The sequence below is a fragment of the Aethina tumida genome, chromosome 1 (genome assembly GCF_024364675.1).
Source record: "Aethina tumida isolate Nest 87 chromosome 1, icAetTumi1.1, whole genome shotgun sequence".
Taxonomy (NCBI): Eukaryota; Metazoa; Arthropoda; class Insecta; order Coleoptera; family Nitidulidae; genus Aethina; species Aethina tumida.
The window spans coordinates 78958381-78975553 of record NC_065435.1 but is presented as its reverse complement, the minus strand read 5'-3'; the positions used below and the strand labels follow the sequence as shown (position 1 = coordinate 78975553).

The 17173-nt window shown below is 34.2% G+C and overlaps 3 protein-coding genes across 3 annotated transcripts; all 3 read left to right on the top strand.

Moving 5' to 3' along the window:
- The first annotated feature begins 3710 nt into the window (after window positions 1-3710).
- LOC109608465 (death-associated protein kinase 1) lies at window positions 3711-8089 on the top strand. The gene is made up of 14 exons (XM_020024907.2): window positions 3711-3813; window positions 3871-4010; window positions 4074-4206; window positions 4346-4500; window positions 4640-4938; window positions 4989-5107; window positions 5160-5370; window positions 5427-5668; window positions 6129-6320; window positions 6379-6762; window positions 6819-7049; window positions 7100-7304; window positions 7354-7587; window positions 7639-8089. Exons 2-14 carry the CDS (start codon window positions 3904-3906, stop codon window positions 7737-7739), a joined length of 2613 nt encoding a protein of 870 aa, XP_019880466.2. The 5' UTR covers window positions 3711-3813; window positions 3871-3903; the 3' UTR covers window positions 7740-8089.
- A 515-nt stretch (window positions 8090-8604) lies between these two features.
- Window positions 8605-15813, top strand: LOC109609474 (DNA-directed RNA polymerase I subunit RPA2). Its single transcript, XM_020026141.2, has 11 exons — window positions 8605-8711; window positions 8780-9109; window positions 9167-9406; window positions 9463-9635; window positions 9710-10002; window positions 10074-10907; window positions 14055-14341; window positions 14398-14751; window positions 14810-15092; window positions 15148-15440; window positions 15505-15813. The coding sequence occupies exons 1-11, from the start codon at window positions 8640-8642 to the stop codon at window positions 15721-15723; spliced, it is 3378 nt and encodes a 1125-aa protein (XP_019881700.1). The 5' UTR covers window positions 8605-8639; the 3' UTR covers window positions 15724-15813.
- On the top strand, window positions 11944-12920 carry LOC109609485 (UMP-CMP kinase). The gene has a single exon (XM_020026151.2). The coding sequence runs from the start codon at window positions 12170-12172 to the stop codon at window positions 12797-12799; it is 630 nt and encodes a 209-aa protein (XP_019881710.1). The 5' UTR covers window positions 11944-12169; the 3' UTR covers window positions 12800-12920.
- Window positions 15814-17173: the final 1360 nt, after the last annotated feature.

Below are 17173 nucleotides of genomic sequence, written 5' to 3'. Positions count from 1 at the left end.
ACCGAAATGTTTTAAAGGAGTGAAATTGTTTCCTACTAGTTATCGTGCTAACAAAAAAGCTTGGATGACGACAGAACTTTTTAAGAGTTAATGGGGACTTGAAACGACAAAAGCGGAAAATTTTACTCTTTTTAGACAATTGCACTGTCCACAACAGTCCTCCTACATTGTCCCACGTAGATTTCTACTTCTTTAGGCGGAATACAGCTTCCAAATTGCAACCATTGGTCTAAGAGATCATCCATAATTTTAAGACGTTCTGTCGCAAAAAAATTGTTAAGCTCATTTTACAACCTCTCGACAGGCAGCTAACTGCGAATATCACGGTTCTGACGGCTGATTGACAATACGTAGTGAGCTGTAACACCCCTAATGATTCTCAACTGCTTCAAAACATCCGATTTTATAGAAGAAGATCAGCGGTGAAGAAGCATTTCAGGCACTTTTTCTCTTAAAAGAAAGTTATTGAGCAGTCTGAGCAGCAGCAATGTGCTTTGAAGCAAACCCAATATAAGTTCTTTCGAAAGATCAATTAATTCACATTATGAATATGCACATGTATGTATGTACCTCTTAACTTTTGTCATTCTTAAAGAATACCAATTCAATAAATAATAATTGATTATCAACACTCAATAATTCGAAGTTTTGCATATTTTCTCTCAACAATTTCGAACCATTTGATATTTCAAACACTCGATGATTCATAATATTTTAAGAGACTCTCGAGTTTCGAATTAACGAAAATCGCCTGTATATAATAATATTCGTTTTGCATTTTATCAATTCGAAACGTCCATAACGTAACAGTCACGTTATTATAAATTTCAAAAACGTGAATCCATCAGCAATTACATTAAAAACGGAATACGTGGAAATCGATTAGAGGTAATTGCGTTTCTAATGAAGAATTTTTGATAATGGGGTAAATTGCAGCAGTATCAACAACACTCGAATAAAACAATCCAGACTGCACAAATATTTAAATTGTCTGGGTCTAATTAATATGGGTTTCTGGGAAACAATTTCAATCGGTATCGGTTTTGATCGTCAGATCGTTGTTTGATGGATGATCCGATTCTTGGGATTGAAACCAGACAAGATTTTAATTACAGATATTGTTAAGTTAAAACAAAATTTGGCCACGTTACAACTAGGCCGTTTTAACAAATTATAATTATACGTATCCCGGATGCGAACTTAATTGGATTAACTAAAAAGTCACGCATTCCGGTAATACGTTAATGAGGATGTGACATTTGGCCCATTGAAAAAAAAAAACGGTCGCGCGTTTATCCGTAAAAATTCAACAATGGAATTCCTGAAACGAGTTAAACAAGCTCATTCATATATATAATTTTTTATTTCAACTGCGTCGCCGACGATTCAGCGTTTCCTAATCGGGACCATCTATCTAAATTGCTCAATGGTCGTGTTTAATTTCCTTACTTGTAGCGGTTTCTTTTTTGATTGAGCAGCACGAGTTTTAGCTAAATGTGAAACAAAATTAAATGTTTCTATGCAAATGTACAATTTTTGTTCATTTACCTTTGCGTTTGGATCAACCGAAAAATATGCAGTTCAAATGTAGTCTAGTAACGGTACCGGAAAACGAACGGAACTGGATAAAACGGCAGAAAACGTACAAAATGAAATTTCGCATCGCGACTTTGAATATGCCGTTAGTTGGAATCAGATAGTTAAAAAATGGTTCGTTAGTTATGCGAACGTATATTGAATTTAATGGTCGGAGTCGATAAATGTCGGCAGTGGATGAAATTTGTAGCCGCTTTATACGACTTGACTTAACGGCACGTCGACTGTTACAGTTTGCTTTTAGAATTTACGTTCCAATCAAACAGAATTCGGCTTATTAACTACGTTGACAAATTCACTAAATTAAGTTTACTTCGCAACGCTCTATCACAAAACGAAAGACAAACAAGTAACGCTTAACATGATTCCAAGTAACGCTAAAATCCTTTGACATTTGGAAGTTCCTAGAATAAATGAACGCAAACATTATTTATCTTTATATAATGTCTTGATGCACGATTCACGTCACGTTTTAATCTGCTTTACGTTCATTCGATTTATTTATTTGAAATGTTTCGCAAACGTTGTTTAATTGTATACGAGGAACATTGCGGTTTTGAGTGTTTTATTGAGTCAAAACTCTTTCTCGCAAATCAACATTCGTAAATGTGATGTTTTATCAAGAATTATGATATTTGTTTTAGTCGTTGTTAAAGAATTATATAGGAAATTCTCTCTAATTTGTTTATTAAATGTTAAAATAAAATTATCGTTCGAAACAAAAAACATTCCGTTAGTTTTTCTCATTAATATTTATTACAAAACCATGTTACCATAGTACATTATCAATAAACTGAAACAGTAAACAATCCAAATTTCTCTGGAAATCACGTGAATATTGGGACGTTCAAATCTTGACCTACTGCAAACGCGATAAAACTTGTACAATTTTATTACATACACGAGGTCAAAGTCGAGAGTTTAAATGAAATCCTTCGATTTACAAGAAATTTCATTCACCACCTGAATTTCGCAACAATAACGGGGCAATTTGTTTCAAATGATCTTGAAACAATGAAACGCAAAGTTAGCACAAAACAACTTGTTCTGCAGTTACGGTTTTACGAAAAAAGCCGCTTTGTTGAGTACCGCACTTTGGGCAACGGCACACAACACACACACTTTGTTCATCTAAATCCCATTCTAAACAAATCTAAACAAATCGGGAAATAAAAATGGGTCAACAGGAACATCCAACAACATAACAAATTGGGTCTCAGCAGCAACACAAACAAAAATTACCGTTATTTTTTATTTACAATCATAATTTTTGCCAAAAATCAGGAAAAACATTTATAAGAACCATACACATTCATAAGAAATAGACAAAATTGTTCTGAAAATTGTTAATGGAATTTTTTGGATTAGCATAATTCGATATAATGAATATTAATCTGTGGTTATTTTTAAATCGTTCCGCGAATTCGATTTCATTGAAAATATGGAATTACATCGTTTGTAATTAAGAAACGCCTTGATATTGTAATTTATTATTTATACATGGATTAATGTTTTTTGTTTAGCTTAATGCTAAATTAATTATGTTATCAAAACTTGAGTAAAATTTGATAATTCCAAAACACTTACCAACAACATTATTTATGACTATAATATTTACTTACGTAGATTAAATTCATAAACCATTCATAAAGTAATTAACCCTGTCAACAAAAATTCATTTATGAAATTTAAATTAAATCAACAAAATTTCAATACAACTGTAGTACTTTTAAGAAATTGAACCGTTGCGCCATCTTTTGAAATGAGGAGAACCTTAACAGTTGTAGAGTAGACATCTTTTATCTTATTTAAAATATTTAAATTAAGTTATTAATTTGGTCAAACAAAATATTTATTCTTATATACATGCATATAGTCCTTGATTTATATTAAGTTTAAGTAAGTACTGAAATAGAACACTTTTATCATTCATGCAGAATACGTGAATTCTTTTTTAATATATATAAAAACTCATAAACAAATTAAATACATAAATATTAATAAATATCAATAGCAGCAGTACTACAATGGATTAAAATGATTATATCGATGTGATAAACATGAGAACATTTTATTTACACGCCACCCACAACATTATTGATTTCAGCATCAGCTGATGATCCATTCGCAACAAAAACTAGTCTATTTCGGTCTCTAATCCCCAAACAACATGTTTGTGTTCTCCAAACAAATCGGAGATAATTCCACCACCAGCAAGTAAACGCAGACACATTAATTCGCATCGAGTGATAAAAAAATGTTAATTTTTTCCAGGAATATCGGTAAAATTGTGAGGCAGATGTTGTGATGAGTGAAACATTAAGTAGGGGGTGTTCGTACAGTCCACCCGCTGATTCGGGGGATTACACGGCCCTCCAGTTTGCTGCCAGGAGAGGGTCCATTGAACAAATCAAGTAAATATTTGAATGCACCCAAATATTATTTAATTTTGTGAATTTGTTACCGCCTTTATTTAGATACTTGATAGAGAGTGGTGCAGATTTAGATGCTGGACCGGACCCGGCCCTTCACTTAGCCCTCCGGAAACAGAACACCATAATCGCTCACCTTTTGCTACAAGCGGGTGCGGATTTCGAGACCGGAGATTCGGTAAGCGTTCATTCATCAATAAACCAAACAACAGTCAACCAATCACTATCATTAAGCACAGAACAAGAACATCAAATATAATAGAGTAATGAAATTAATAAAGTGTACCATTGTAAGAGTTAGGTGTTCTACTTTTTAGCATGGAGACTATCCTATCCACATAGCATGTACTCTAGGCCTCTTAGATATTGTGCATACCCTCTGCTCCTTAGGATGTAGTGTAGAAGTGCCGAATCAAAAGGGACTCTTCCCGCTGCATTTGGCCGCCAAAAACGGACACATTTCTGTTGTGAGGTAATATTGACCGTCGTCTAGATACATTAGATAACTAGTACTTTAGCCAGAACATCATTTATTTATACAAATTTATAGATTGCTTAACCTTCCCGTTGTTATGCTAATTGATTTGAATATTGATCAGAAACACTTTTAGATGTTTGTGTGCGGCGGGTTGCAATACGGAAATCCGCAATTCGGACAATATAAGAGCGGATATAACCGCTTTGAAATACGGCCACAATGACATCGCCGAACTGTTGGACCGCCTCAGGGTGACGGGACAAAGAGATTCCTTCGCGCGACAACTAGTGCCGACGTCCAAAACAGCCCTGAGATTATCCCTGAGGCTATTGGGACATTGCGGCGTCGGAAAAACAGCTTTGATCAAGAGTCTTGGAGCTGGACTGTTCAGCAGTTTGTTCAGGAGAAGCAGCTCTTTGACCAGCAATAAATGTAAATGAATTTACTTTATTGATGTTCGTTACTGATGTGTTGGTTTTTAGCGAGGCCTTCGTCACCGATCAACACCCAAATAGAGATGGATGTAACTTCTCGACAAAACTCGTTGAGTTTCGAAAGTCCCGCAAACTACCAATCAACTAACGGAATCCATGTACAAAATGTACACATTACTCCTATGTTTTGTAATTAAATAAATAATAGTTTCTTTTTAGATGTGCATATCAAATGTTGGTGAATTAACAGTGTACGAATTCTCAGGCCAGGAGAGTTATTTTTCGGTGTACCACCACTTTTTATGGCCCTCGCCTTATTCATTGACTGCTATTTTGTTCAGTTTGGAAGATCCACCTTCAACTCAAGTACAACAAGTTTGTTTTTGGTTGAACTTCCTCTTAGCTCGACAATCCGCCGATTTACCGACATGTATGAATAAACAATAATATTTCCAGTTTTAATTGCTCATCAAACGGTTTTTTCAGCCGAGTGTGGTCAGATAGTACTTGTAGCAACTCACGTAGACTTAACTAGAGCAATCAAAACGCAAAATGGCGAATGGATTAGTTCAGACGCTCAGAAAACATTGGAGGTGGTTAGAAAAATGTTACCCCACGTTCCCAATTTAATGTCACATGCTGTTGTCATGGATTCTAACGTTCCTGCATCATACGCCTTTAAACAACTGAAATCCGTGCTTTCCGCAATGAAACAAGACTGCATACAGGTATAAAATTTTTTAAAATTTTAATATAAAAAACGTAAAGAAAATACTTTAAAAGGGATTTTAAACATTTGTTTGATGTGAGGGTATGGTGTATTGCAAGTGATCTTGTTTTGTGATATTATATTACAGGGGGTTAGTATATTGCATTCCGTTTTGAATTTAAACGGGTCCTATAATTTATTGACCGGCAGCGTCAGTCTGAAGGTATTTTTGCTCGAATTTGTGGAGTCCCACTTGTTTTTGTACACACCAACATCTAGTCCCTGTTAGACAAGACTTCTTAACAGTACTATAGAAAATCTGTCTAATAAGGACTATGCTAGCGCCTTCACCGTAACCTGTACATTGCCAAGCGTAGATACATTAGATCTAGAAGATTTGAACCCACCTGTGTTGATTAGTTACCCAAAATACACATATTGCACATCTAGGTGGTTTAATTGACATTTTAAAATCATAGCAAACGATCGGAACGTGGACAGGACTTTTGGAATCTACTTTATCTTGGTTGGGAACGCTCCAAAAAGATTACGAACAATTCCCTGTTTTAACTAGGCAAGTTTTTGCCGATGTTTTGAGGAGTCACGTCAATTTATTAGCATCTGATGATCATATTCACGAACTACTACAACAATTACATTCCATGGGAGAAGTAATAAGTAGTGCTCCTGAAAATTCTTATTTTATATTTAAAATTATAACATTTTTAGGTGTTTTGTATACATGATTTGGTTGTAGTATCTGTCCCGTGGTTAGGGACACAACTAATAGGTGAACTTTTGTCCTCCCAATTTTTGGAGCACGCAAGAGTGACGGGAGTTTACACTACCGACGACTTCCAAGCCAGTTACAATGAGTGCGACGCACTTGGAGTTTTGGATTTGTTAGAGGCATTAGATGTTTGCATACAGTGCGACTTGGATGGCGAAATAGAATACGAATTTCCAGTGTACAATCATACGGAAACTCTTGACGGCCTGTGGGATGAACGGGACCCGCGATATGTGAAGGAAAATTCTTTATATGGAGGTGTCCGACTATACACTGCTCCGGGAACCTTGCATTTGTTTAAGTCAGTTTTCCCACACATTCAAGTCAGTTCTCAAATATTAACATTTAAAATAATACTTAATACGTTTTAATATTTTAGGTGGAATTGAGGAGATTGTTTCTGCAGTTGTACAGTAATAATGATACAGATACGGACTTGTACCAGTGGTACATGGGTTCGAAACTGTGCAACAACGAGTTAGAAAGTCTTATCACTTTAGACGAGAACGAAGTTGCAGCTCAATTCGTCGAAATCAAAATTAGGGGACCAACTCAAACTTCCGAGCAGTGTTTTTACTTTCTGAATAATATTTTACGTACTATTGATATGGTAATTTTTTTTACACCATTCCACAATCATTGTTACATTAATGTTTTTAGGCTTTATTAAGAGTGTGTCCAGGATTGCTGATTGAAAAGCACATCATAAGTTCCACAGACTTAAAAAACCATCTAGATCAACCGTTTTGTTACGAGCCTCAAATCGTTACAACATCAATGTTGGAGGCCGAATCAACCGTAGACGTAACTCTTTTAAACACCAACCTAGGCAAATACGAAACTGTGGTTGAACTAATCATGTTTGGTATGTTCTAAAAAATTTTAAATTAATCTTTTTAAAAAATATTTTATAGACAATATCAATTTGTCATCAAATATTCATTGGGGCTGCGCCTTGAAGGTGCAAGATTTGCCTGCGCCGGTGAAATTGAAGCTGTGTGGTCTGTTGGATCCGCCCGAGAGACACGGAAGGGATTGGTGTCTTCTGGCATTGAGATTGGGGCTTTGTCAGGAGAAAATTGCGGCACTCGATTCGCAACATTCCAGTCACACCATGAGACTACTAACCACTGCTGATTGTACTATTGGTTAGTAAATGTGTTACATTCGAATTTGAATATGAGATTTGTCATTTTCAGGGGCGTTGATATCTAGCTTGCACGAATTGGATCGTTTGGATGCTGCGGAGGTTGTGCTCAGATCTGCGCCTTTATTTAAAATAATAGACAATACAGATTGAGAGTTTTGGTAGTTGATTAGCATCATAAATCATTCAATTTTATTCAATTTTGGGATACAATAATTCAATTAATTCAAATTTGCACTACAAAATAATACATAGACAAATTCCAACATATCTGAAGGTTTTACAATAGAAATGGTATTCTGATTTTACAAAAACAAATCCCTTGTGATCATCTTGGCTAATTTATACGTTGTTTGAAGTTAATTCTTAGACTATAGTGTAAACTTTATACACATTATTATAAGGTATTTTACATGAAGTATTATAAAATTGTGTCAAATTTCATTATAATATGCACAAATTATTGCTTTTAAACTAAATATACCGTCCTATTTGCTATGAAATTGTGTGCAAATCACTGTTTCTTATTTACTATTACTATTGTTAAGTAAACGCAAAAATTAAATATATTATAATTTTAAAATAATATATTTATTGTTTGTTAAAAGGGTATAGTGATTTAACATTTCACTTTTTACAAAATATTATGGTCGTTTTTCATTTATACAAATGAGATACAACTAAAAGAGAATTCGGCCCTTTTTTGAAAGTCCGTGTGCTTAAAATTATTTATTATACAGGGTTTCATTTTCAGTATTGTAACTAAAACTTGTGATATTTTGCTCAGTTTGCAATATGTGAAAATGTACTATTTTGAATCTGTAACAAATTTGTTGTGATAAATATACTTATTCCAAAAGAAAAATGTTTAAATTTGGTGCAAAATAGGTGATGGTTGAGTTGCATAATATATTGTTAACATTCAATTCAAATTTCCTAGTAGTTGTAATATCACATGCGTGGTAGAATAGGTTATATACACTTGGTAGTTCTTATAACCAAGTTATATTATCCTAACCCAATTTCAAAGTAAAAATAAATAAATGCCAAACGATGTTACAAAATCCAGTTTTGAAGAATTTAACCGATCCGAATTTCGGAAAACCACCCAAACATCAAAACATCGTAAGTAAACGACAATTTCATTAATTAACCAAAACACGTGCTTATTTGAGGTTATATCAATTGTTTAGATTTTACAACAACTCGGTTTACCACATATAACAAGTTTCAACTATATGGTAAATGAAGGATTGAGCAAAGCAGTAGCAGATTTGAATCCGGTGGAATTCGAATTGAATAATAAAAGGTTAAAGTTTGCTATAACCGACTATAATTTTCAACTGCCTGAGGTACCTTTGGGAACTGTCGGTGTGAAAAACCGCTATGTTTACCCCACGGAGTGCAGACAAAGAGCTGCAACCTACAAGGGCAAGTTCTCTGTAAAGGTAGATTGGTATATAGATGATGTGCAACAAACGTCCTTTGATAAGGATATGGGGGAAATCCCTATCATGATCAAGGTAAGAAATCCAGTTTACTAGTAAATATTTGATTATGTTTGTTGAAATATATTATAGTCCAACCGTTGTCATTTGGAATCAATGTCCCCAAAAGAATTGGTGAAACATGGAGAGCATGAACAAGAATGGGGTGGCTATTTTGTGGTTAAAGGCCATGAGAGACTTGTGAGGATGTTACTAATGACTAGAAGGAACTATCCAGTAGCCATAAGAAGATCTGGATGGAAAATGCGAGGCTCGTTATTTTCAGATAGTGGTATATCAATTCGGTGTGTCAAAGATGATCAAACAGCTACAGTATGTTTATTTTATATAAAATTAAAACAAATTTAATTAATATATTTCTATTGTAGACAAATGTGCTGCATTATGTAACTGATGGAAATGCAAAGTTGATGTTTAGTTACAGAAAAGTGTTGTATTATGCTCCTTTGTGTCTGATATTAAAATGTCTGGTTGATTATACTGATCATTATATTTTTCAAAAGTTGACCCAAGGTTTTGAGGATGATTCCTACTATATTGAGTAAGTTCTTTTGATCTTCTAGTTCAATAACTGTTTTTCACTTGCACAATATAACTTATGCATTTGTTTTATAGCTGTGTTCAAAATATGTTGAGAGGGGTTCATATGGAAAATTTGCACTCCAGTGAAGAATGTAAAGCTTATATAGGTAAAATGTTCAGAGTAAAATTCTTTGAGTGTCCTGAATGGTGGCCCGACATTGAAATCGGCGAATTTATATTGAAAAAATGCATCCTAATCCACTTGGATTCAAATGAAGACAAATTCAACATGCTGGTATTCATGACCCAAAAACTGTTCACATTTGCCCAAGATAAATGCAAATTAGAAGGAGCTGATGCTGTCATGATGCAGGAGTTGCTATTGGGTAAATTGATCTTTTATGCAAAAATATATATATATATATATATATAAATGTAAAATTATTAATTAACATAGGTGGCCATTTATATCTGCAAATCGTGAAGGAAAAACTCCAAACCTGGCTAACAAACTTGCGCTACACCCTCAGCAAAGTCTCCAACCAATCTCAATTCAGTTGCAGCCAACAGGACATCCAAAAAGCAGCGAAATTCAATGGAGGCCTGGAAAATGTAATACAAAATTTCCTGGCGACTGGGAACGTGACGAGCAACTCGGGATTAGGTTTGATGCAGGACAAAGGTCTAACAATCGTGGCGGAGAACATTAACAGGATGCGATACATGTCGCATTTTAGGGCGGTACACAGAGGCGCATTCTTCCAGGAAATGCGAACCACGGAGGCGAGACAGTTGTTGCCGGACGCTTGGGGTTTTATTTGTCCTGTACACACTCCTGATGGTACTCCGTGCGGGTTACTCAATCATTTGACCATGAATTGTCAAGTAACTGATATTCCTAATGCAGTACAAGTCGAGAACATACCAATTTTGTTAACTGAGTTGGGAATGGTGCCCTTGCAATTTTTCAGCACGTTAGATTTGAAGAACTGGTATGTAGTGCAATTGGATGGCAGAATTATTGGGTATATTAATAAAGATTGCGCCCAAAAATTGGTGGATAACCTAAGATTATATAAAATTAAGGGAGATAGAGTACCAAACACGTTGGAAATCGTGCTTGTGGTCAGAAAGGAGACTGCAACCCAGTATCCAGGTTTGTACTTGTTTACGGGACCGGCGAGAATGATGAGACCACTTATTAATTTGGTGGCAAATCAGATTGAACTCGTTGGAACTTTTGAGCAGGTTTATTTGGATATTTGTGTCGCACCAGAAGAATCTTATCCAGGTTAGTGTAATTTTATTTTAATCTATTGTTTTATATGTGTTCTAATGATTCTCTATGTATCCTTTAAATAATGATTTTATATAATCAACAAAACAATATTTCTTAATGAAAATGTTTGTTGTACATAGTACTAGTGTACAAAATATGTGCGTAATCATGGAGAGTGGCACAAAATAACATGAAAAGCTCTTATAAATTTTTTTCCAACAAATACTCGTAGGAAGATCTGGGTATCTAAAGCAAATTGCGCAAAATTAGTTATTCTTGGATAAAACTAGTATTTTATACAATTTAACTTTGTTGTTGGAGATGCCATGACATTTATTTAATTTTACATTAACTGAATATTTTGAACATAATAATACAATTTGTTTTTTCATCCCAAAATTTAACAAGATAAGGTACCCTTATTTGAACTTGGACTATTTTTAGGAATGTTATTTTTTGTTACTAAGAACCTATTTTTATTGTCTTAATGCATTAAAGGGCTCTCCAAGGCCATAAAAGCAACTCTCACCTTTAGTTCATCTTTCACTGAGAAGAATTAAATGTTCTCTGACCATGAACACAATGAAAAATCTAATTATATTTAAATATTAATTAATTCATGCAGATTTAAGTAGTATTCTTCATATTTGTTATATATACCAAATATGTACAGTACTATTTATTAAAAAAACGTCTTCTAAAGATTTATATTTCCTTGGGCCTTTAGGAAATTTTTTTAACAACTATTAAAAAAATCTCTAAAAAATAATGCATTTGATAAAAGATTATCAATTAAAATTAGTTTTCTAGACCAACCAGAATTTTTTTAATATACTATTATATTTAAAAATTTCCTAAAACGTTAACATTTTCGATTTACAGGTTGTTCTAACCTTTTTTAATACAATTAAGATCAATATTAGCATTATCTATATGCTCTCGTGTAACTGTATGAATATAGAATTTAGTTAAATACGGTTCTGTTAAAAACTATCAAATTTCCTAATACAGTTCTGGCTCACTGCCACTCAACCTATCACATCGTGACTTGCAGTTTGCTAACTTTGAAACGTCAACAATCCCAAACCAAAACATTGAATTGGGGATATAATTATTTAAATAATTGCTTGTGTAAAAAGCGATTCGCACAATTACAAGGATAGTTATAATAATTATCTAAAAACGTTGTCGAAAACCGGCAGTGTAAAAGTATAATTGAAGTTTTGTGAGGTTATGTTCGTTGGCCGAGTACGAATGCGTGGCCGTGTCGTTCGATGGCTGGCAGTTTGCTGAGAGCGATGAGATCGTCTATATCTATGACACCTAAGGTTGTGTTCGTATTGGGGGGCCCCGGTGCCGGTAAGGGCACTCAGTGCGCCCGTATCGTGGAGAATTTCGGTTACGTACACCTGTCCGCCGGTGATCTGCTGCGGGAAGAGCGCGCGAAGCCCGGTTCCGAATACGGCGAGTTGATCGAAAGTTACATTAAAGATGGAAAGATCGTTCCTGTGGAAATTACCTGCAGTTTATTGCAGAACGCAATGAAATTGAGTGGAAAGGACAAATTTTTAATTGACGGCTTTCCGAGGAACCAGAACAACTTGGACGGTTGGAACAAAAGTGTTGGGTCGTCTGTAGAGCTACAATTTGTTCTTTTTTTCGATTGCCCCCTGGAGATATGCACCCAGAGGTGCTTGCAGCGCGGTGCTGCCGGTAGCGGGAGGACAGACGATAATATGGAGAGTTTAATTAAGAGATTCAATACCTACCAGTCAGAAACCAAACCCATTATTGACCATTACCAAAATTTGAACCTGGTACGTAAAATAGATGCCACCAAGTCCACTGATGAAGTGTTTGAGGAAGTCAAGAAGTTGTTTCAAGCTGGCAGTGGGGATGCTTAAGTTCTGCAACATTCCAGGATATTGAGTTACTTAGACTAGTCAAGTTATAATATGATTTGTAAATTATTAATTTTGCTGATGTATTTTGTGGAAGTTTTAAATAAAAGCCAGGAGATTATAATTGTTTGATTTATTGAATTATGTAACAAGATTTTAATGGACAGTTGGAAAGTATTGATTGGTGTGGCCTCAACCTAAGAGTTTGATTGGATTAAATTGTTATTATGACCCTGTAATTTGCAACTGCATTCACTTTGTACACTTTACATAAGTAGTAGAAAATATTTTAACACATTTCCATAAAATGATGACTATTTGATTTTTATCATGTATTTTTTATGAACTACAAATGGATCAGGTTGATAATTTGAAAGATAAATTTTAAATTTGAACAAATCATTTCTAATCATACGTGTTTTTAATAAATTTTAATTCTGTGTGAAAATATTATTTAAATAACATATTTGCTCAATTTGTAATGTTTTTATTAATTCACCACAAAAAATAAAAATATTTATATTCTTATGTGTATTGCTGATTAGATATTCACTATTTATTAATAAAAACAAACAATATTAATTATAGAAAAATTAATAATTATATATATTTGTTATCATTAAATAATCCGGATGATGTATATTTGTTAATCATTTGTAGTGTTTTGTACATCATTTACTTTTATGTTATTGTATACGTATTTTACAACACGTAATTATTTATTATTAGAGAAAAAACAGTTTTATTATAAACATTAATTTATAATATCAAAAATATTATAAATTTCTTCAGTTTTAATTATTTATTTAAAATCTTCAAGTTCTTTAAAAAACTGAATTTCTTACGTCAAAGATTCTAATAAATGATTTTTTCAGTTTTAATCACCTCATGAATATTTAAATTAAGTGGAGGCAACGACATAAAAGAAATAAATTGAATGATGAAAAGGTTAAAATAATGTTTTTTTTACTTTTAGTTCTGTTGTATATTCACAATTGTGTAATAAATATTATAAAAGTTCTTTAAAAATCCTTTTCATTAAAAGATATAATATATTTAAATTAAATAATTTTTCGTTATAATTATTATTGCAATCATATCTGTATTTGTTCGAGTTTGTAGATCGACGTTGATTGCAATTATTTCTTGACGTTTTACTATTCAACCAACGGTCGCCAAAGCATTATGTATAATATATGTGCATTCAAAATATTTAATTCCTTGAAATAAAAATTGATGAAAATTATAATTTTTTTAGGTATAACAAAACATATGGAACTCTCGAAGACAGCCTTCATGTCAAATCTAGCTATGTTAATCCCGATGCCTGATTGCAACCAATCGCCAAGAAACATGTACCAGTGCCAGATGGGCAAACAAACCATGGCATCGCCTTGTCATAACTGGGACTTGCAATCAGAAACCAAGTTGTACCGATTACAAACCCCTTCATCACCTCTTTTCAGACCTGTACACCATGATAACATCGGTCTGGACGATTTCGCAATGGGAACTAATGCTATTGTTGCTGTTATTAGCTACACCGTAACGTTTAATGATATAGATTATGTTTAATTTTATTAATTAATTGATATTTTTAGGGATACGACATGGAAGATGCGATGATAATCAACAAGGCTTCGGACGAGCGCGGATTTGCACATGGTTCCATCTACAAATCAGAATTCGTAGAGGTCGACCATCAACACTCCTACTTTTGCAGAGACCCAAAAAATACACAATTAAACGAATACATGGACACGGACGGTTTACCGATCATCGGTAAAAAAATACAGGCAGGAGATCCTTTGTATTGTTATTATAGCGCTGACACTTCGAATTACGTGGTCAGAAAGTTCGGGGGAAAAGAAGATTGTTACGTACACAGCGTCAAGTTGTGCGGGGATTTTAGCATTAAGGCGTTAAAAACAGCCTGCATCACTTTCAGAGTACCTGTAAGAAATGATACTAATGAAAACTTGTTATACGAATTGAACGTTATTGTTTTTCCAGAGAAACGCCAGTGTGGGAGATAAATTCGCTAGTAGGGCAGGTCAAAAGGGTATTTGCTCGCAGAAATGGCCAGCTGAAGATTTACCTTTTACGGAAACAGGTCTTGTACCAGATATTGTGTTTAATCCTCATGGTTTTCCATCTCGTATGACCATTGCTATGATGATCGAAATTATGGCTGGAAAATCGGCTGCATTGCATGGGTTAGTGCATGACGCCACACCTTTTAAATTCAACGAAACTGATACAGCCATTGACTATTTTGGAAGGCTCTTAGAAACTGGTAAAATCTATAATAATAATGACAGACTTCCATGTTGTTAAATAATGTGTTTCAGGCGGTTATAATTATTACGGAACTGAAACAATGTATTCGGGGATAGATGGCAGAGAAATGCAGGCGGAAATATTCTTTGGAATTGTACATTATCAACGTTTAAGACACATGGTTTCAGACAAATGGCAAGTGAGATCAACGGGTCCGATTGACGTTTTAACTCGTCAACCCTTGAAGGGTAGAAAACGAGGTGGTGGTGTACGTTTCGGAGAAATGGAACGTGACTCTCTCATCAGTCACGGGGCTTCTTTCTTACTGCAAGACAGATTGTTGCATTGTTCTGACCGCACTACCGTAAGTTTTTGAGAATTATTAGAAAATTAAGATAATATATGTAATTAATATGATTGGTTTTTAGGCGAGTATTTGTACGGCTTGTGGCTCGATCTTAGGACCGATAACTGTGGTGACTGCAAAAGCGGACAAACCACATTTAACTGAAACAAGAAACACGTGCAACTTATGCGGAACAAATCGTAACATTTCTGAAATACAAATTCCGTATATTTTCAAATTCTTTATTACGCAAATGGCTTCTTGTAATATCAATGTTAAAATAGAATGCGAGAAAGTTTAATATCCTTATGTAAAGTGATGAACAAATAATTTCTTATGTAATATATGTTTTTTATAAATCCATGTTTTATTAAATTAATTAAATAGTGAAGCTTTTTCACTTTGTGTTATTATTCTCTTTATATATTGTTCGGTTTTGACGTACTACCATGGTACCGTTTGAAGGGCGTAGGTTGTTCCAAGTAATACAAACGATTAAGATTTTCGACCAAGATTTCCTTTTAACAGCGATCCAAACAGCAGAACAATATAAAAGAGATGTTCATAGGATATTTTACTCGGATATTAAGATAGTGTTCTTCTGAAATATTCTTAATACATTCTTTCAAACCTCCATAATTATAATTCGTAAGTTATTACGAGTTTCCTAGAAAATCTCTTTATATTTGGAACAAAATCAATACATTTTTATGCACTTGGTAATTCGAACGAAAAAATCATAGCTACGTAACAAAACGACGCGTCAAACACTCGACAATTCAAAGTTGCAGAGAGAGAGAGGGAGACAAGTTCAAATTCGTATCATCGTGCACGAGCCTTTGTTTTTCTAATGGTTAGTTACACACTTCTTCACGAATTGGTTTGTTTAGTTAAGTTTCAGTTACTGTTACTCTTTCGTTGGTTGTATACAGATTAAATAAAAATTTGTGTTAGTTATGAGTCCTAAAAAGTATAAATGCTTGACGACTACTGAAAAGTAGAAGTTAATCGAAAGAGTAGAGAGAGGTGGGAAGAAAAGTGATGTTGCAAAAGAATTTAAAATTCCTCTGAATACTCTCTCAACCATAAAAAAGCATAAGGAGAAAATTTATGCTGCTCAAACTGCTGGAGAACGGAAAAGAACTACTAATGGTGAATTTCATCGTCAGGAAGAAAGCGTGGTCATTTGGCTAAGACAGTGTAGAGGACTAAAAGTGTCTATTAGCAGAAACTTGTTGAAGGGAAAAGCAAACGAGTTCGCAAATATTCTAAGCATCATAAACTTTTCGGCAAGTGAAGGGTGGCTTACAAATTTCAAAAAGAGAAATGGAGTTGTGTTGGGAGGAAAGTGGAAGTGTTAATGATGCAGTTTGCTTAGATTGGCATGGTAAATTAAAAACTTGATTGAAAACTATGATGCGCGAGACATTTTTAATACTGATGAAACTGGCCTATTCTTCAAATGTTTCAAGACGCTTACTTTTAAAGATGAAAAATGTCATGGGGTAAAACATAGTAAAGAGAGGTTGACAGTTTTACTTGCAGAAAATATGGACGGATCGGAAAAACCTAAACCCTTAGTGATAGGAAAAGCAATGAAACCGCGATGTTTCAAAGGACAATTGGCTTTTAACAGTTAATGGGAACATGAAACGACAAAAGCGGAAAAATTTACTCTTTTTAGACAATTGCACTGTTCACAACAGTCCTCCTAAAGAACTTTACTTCTTTCCGCCGAATACAATTTTCAA

What these genes read in the sequence shown, in the direction of transcription:
- LOC109608465 (XM_020024907.2), top strand. Translation starts at nt 3,904, where the DNA reads ATGAGTGAAACATTAAGTAGGGGGTGTTCGTACAGTCCACCCGCTGAT. An exon ending in GGACACATTTCTGTTGTGAG is followed by an intron (nt 4,501 to 4,639) that starts GTAATATTGACC and finishes AAACACTTTTAG; the next exon opens with ATGTTTGTGTGCGGCGGGTT. An exon ending in CAGTTTTCCCACACATTCAA is followed by an intron (nt 6,763 to 6,818) that starts GTCAGTTCTCAA and finishes TTAATATTTTAG; the next exon opens with GTGGAATTGAGGAGATTGTT.
- LOC109609474 (XM_020026141.2), top strand. Translation starts at nt 8,640, where the DNA reads ATGTTACAAAATCCAGTTTTGAAGAATTTAACCGATCCGAATTTCGGA. An exon ending in CACCCAAACATCAAAACATC is followed by an intron (nt 8,712 to 8,779) that starts GTAAGTAAACGA and finishes TCAATTGTTTAG; the next exon opens with ATTTTACAACAACTCGGTTT. An exon ending in GCATCACTTTCAGAGTACCT is followed by an intron (nt 14,752 to 14,809) that starts GTAAGAAATGAT and finishes TTGTTTTTCCAG; the next exon opens with AGAAACGCCAGTGTGGGAGA.
- LOC109609485 (XM_020026151.2), top strand. Translation starts at nt 12,170, where the DNA reads ATGGCTGGCAGTTTGCTGAGAGCGATGAGATCGTCTATATCTATGACA.